This window comes from Myotis davidii, unplaced genomic scaffold, assembly GCF_000327345.1.
Source record: "Myotis davidii unplaced genomic scaffold, ASM32734v1 scaffold59, whole genome shotgun sequence".
NCBI lineage: Eukaryota > Metazoa > Chordata > Mammalia > Chiroptera > Vespertilionidae > Myotis > Myotis davidii.
The window spans coordinates 2815113-2818179 of NW_006293001.1; the positions used below are offsets into that span (position 1 = coordinate 2815113).

The 3067-nt window shown below is 37.0% G+C and overlaps 1 protein-coding gene across 11 annotated transcripts in view; it reads left to right on the plus strand.

Annotated features, from left to right (window-relative positions):
- The window catches only part of SLC4A10 (solute carrier family 4, sodium bicarbonate transporter, member 10), a 235597-nt gene that overhangs the window by 221705 nt on the left and 10825 nt on the right, over positions 1-3067 (plus strand). For all 11 annotated transcript variants that reach the window (XM_006766483.2, XM_006766486.2, XM_006766489.2 and 8 more), the window contains one exon: positions 1523-1590. In XM_006766483.2, coding sequence (XP_006766546.1) covers positions 1523-1590 — 68 coding nt within the window. The remainder of the gene's footprint in view (positions 1-1522; positions 1591-3067) is intronic.

The following is a 3067-nucleotide window of genomic DNA, read 5'->3' on the forward strand; positions in this document are numbered from 1 at the left end:
TCTCTCCCCCCCTCTCCCCCCTCTTTTTTCTTTGACTTCCTTTTCTGGTGATGCCTGTTTTTCTTTCATATTTGGGTTGGTTCTTTGTTTCACCATGATTTCTCTTCTCAAGGTGTTTGGTTATATAGTTCTCTCTCTGCTGCGCTTTCTGTGAGAAGAAGCAATGCTCCTCTGAGTTCACGCAGTCACGCTGCTTGAGATCCCTTGTTTCCAGGTTAGTAGCTGGTCTCTGGATGCCGGCAACAATCGCCCAAAATGGCGTGGTCTCCGCTGCTGCGCTGGCGTACCGAGCAATTCTAAGATTTTTTAATGGCCCCAAATAGTTCTCTGAACTTGAGCATTGCTAATTGACCCTTTGAAAATAAATGCATTAAACTGGAGCTATAATCTACAGATAACTAAATTTCTTTTTTGCTGTATGGAAAGAAGTTGATGATAGCATTATTGAAAACTAAAGCAGGACATTTCTGTACGGTAACAAGATTATCTTTATCCCAGATATATAGTTTTAAAATGTTATATCTGAAGAAATAACTATATAAAGCAGTTCCACCCTTTGGGAAGGGTGGGATATTGTCATTATAAGAAGAAACCTGAAGCATAAAGCAAAAGCCTAAGATGCATCCCTAAGTGGAAAACACATCTGTGCTTTGGTCCATACAAGAAGATATCTTTTACTATCTTTCTCCAACTCTCTCCAGTATCTCCTAATAATGGTTCTCAAAGTGTGGTCCTCAGAACAGCATAATCAGTGTCCCCTGGAAACTCATTAGAGATGTAAATTTTTGGGCCCTACTTCAGACTTGTTCAATCTGAAGGTGGGGCCCAACAATGTGTATTTGTAACAAGGCCTTTACATCACTCTAATGTAAGCTAAAGTTTGAGAACCACTGCTCTAAACACATCCCCCATTCCCTTCTAATAGAGCATTGTGGGAATATAATTTCAACTTTACAACCAGGAAAATGATTATATTACTCATACTTTTGTCCTTGTAAAATTTAGATTGTCTTGTTTGTTAATTCTCAATGGAGGATTTCTCCCCCCGCACACCTCCCCCAATTGATTTTTAGAGAATGTAGGAGGGAGGGGAAGAGGTAGGGAGAGAAACATCAATGTGAGAGAGACACATTGATAGGTTGCCTCCTGAGCCTGCAACTGTGGTACGTGCCCTTGACCAGAATTGAACCCATAACCCTTCATTCCTCGGGCTAACACTTTAATCACGGACCAAAACAGTTAGGGCAGATTGATTTTTAAAAAATCTGCTTGGAAGTTAACATGAAAGAGACTGTTGTTAGCATTGAAATTACTTTGTGATATGAGACTCTCATTAATTACTTGTGTTCTTGGTAGCGGATGCTTTCTTCATTGAAAGGACCTGTGCTAGCATTAATGACTGCAAACAGAGTGGAAGGTCCTGGGGTTAATGAGATAGTGAAACATTTATCTGTGTTTCTTCTTCAATGTAAAAGGGAGACTCATCAGATTCACTTTATATGTTTTACATTTATCTTTCCAGGAAGAACAAAGTATGCTAGCTATGGAAGATGAGGGTACAGTACAACTCCCATTGGAAGGGCATTACAGGTAAGATAGACAGGTGAAAACAGACAGTTGGACAAATGGCACATTTCATTATATGCTCTACTTAAAAATTCTGTACTACATGGAATCCTATAGAGGTTTGCTGAAATTGTATTAGAGTAGAAAGAACTGAAACTAGGCATTAGATTACTCTGTCCCAGTAGTAAGTTTTGTCACTAATAGCTTATGTGGCTGTGGCCAAGTAGCTTAAAATGAAGGGGGGCAGGGAGCTACTGTTTGAAGTCTTTTCTTCTCATATTTTATAATTGATATGAAAGCTCTCTTTCGTATCCTCTGAAAGTAGCATCTGAAGACAAGTCAAGATTCAATTCTGAGATAAATGAGCTAGGTATCCACTAAATTAATCACAGCTAAATGTTTGAACTCTGTGAGATTATCCCTAAAAGGCACTTCCAAAGAGGTAATCTATTTCCTAAGTTAAAGGAAATTTTATCAGTCATTTTTAGGAAATATTTATTTAACTCTCTAAAATATGCTAATTGTCTTTATGCACAAAGATATAGCAAAAGAAAGCAAACTCCTATAAATTATAATAAAAATTTTGCAAGTATCTGGCTAAAAAATTCTATATATGGTCTCAAAGTACTTGGGAATAATATAAAGCAATGCCATAAAAGAGCAGAAGAGACTTTTCTCTGAGGAGGAAATTAGTCATAGTGTTAAAAAAAAATACAGTCTTCTAGATCTTCAGGGTCTTACTGTAGAATCATATTCCCTATATTTAAAACATATATAATTATGTACCACTTAAACATAGGCACAAGTATAGAAAGAGCTTTATCTTTTTAAAAACACTATTTAAGTTTTAAAGTCTTGTTGATTATTTAGTTGAATAAGCATATTCTCAAGTGTAACCTAGTTTCAGATGATACCACTTTCAAAAGGATTATGTGGTTAAATAAGTTTGGAAAATGTCCCATACTGTATTCTAGTTTATAAATTCACAAAGCATATTGGCATATTCAGATATCTAAATAGTATTGCATTAAAAAAAAAGTTCAACAGTTTAATCCAGCATTTCCCAAACTTATTTGCTCACAAGACTGTCACATATCTTAAAAATCTTGTATTCCATGTGACACTCTTTTGGGAATTACTTGATTTTATGCTTTGAGTTCCCAAAGGCTAGGTGGATTAGAGGAATTAATGAATACATGTCTAGATTAGGCAAGGAAAGGGGCCTATGAGACCCAAGGTATTGCTCTAGAGTCTACCCGTAGTGTTTCTCTTAAAAATTGGATTTGTTGCCCTCTTATGAAAACTAGCAATGAGAGCCATGTGAGGTCAGGCTAGGATTTCCACTTTTTTTTTCCCTTCCTTCCTTCCTTCCTTCCTTCCTTCCTTCCTTCCTTCCTTTCTCTCTCTCTCTCTCTCTCTCTCTCTCTCTCTCTCTCTCTCTCTCTCTCTCTCTCTCCTTTTCCTCTCTCTCTAAAATAAATTTTACAACCTTCCTCCCCCC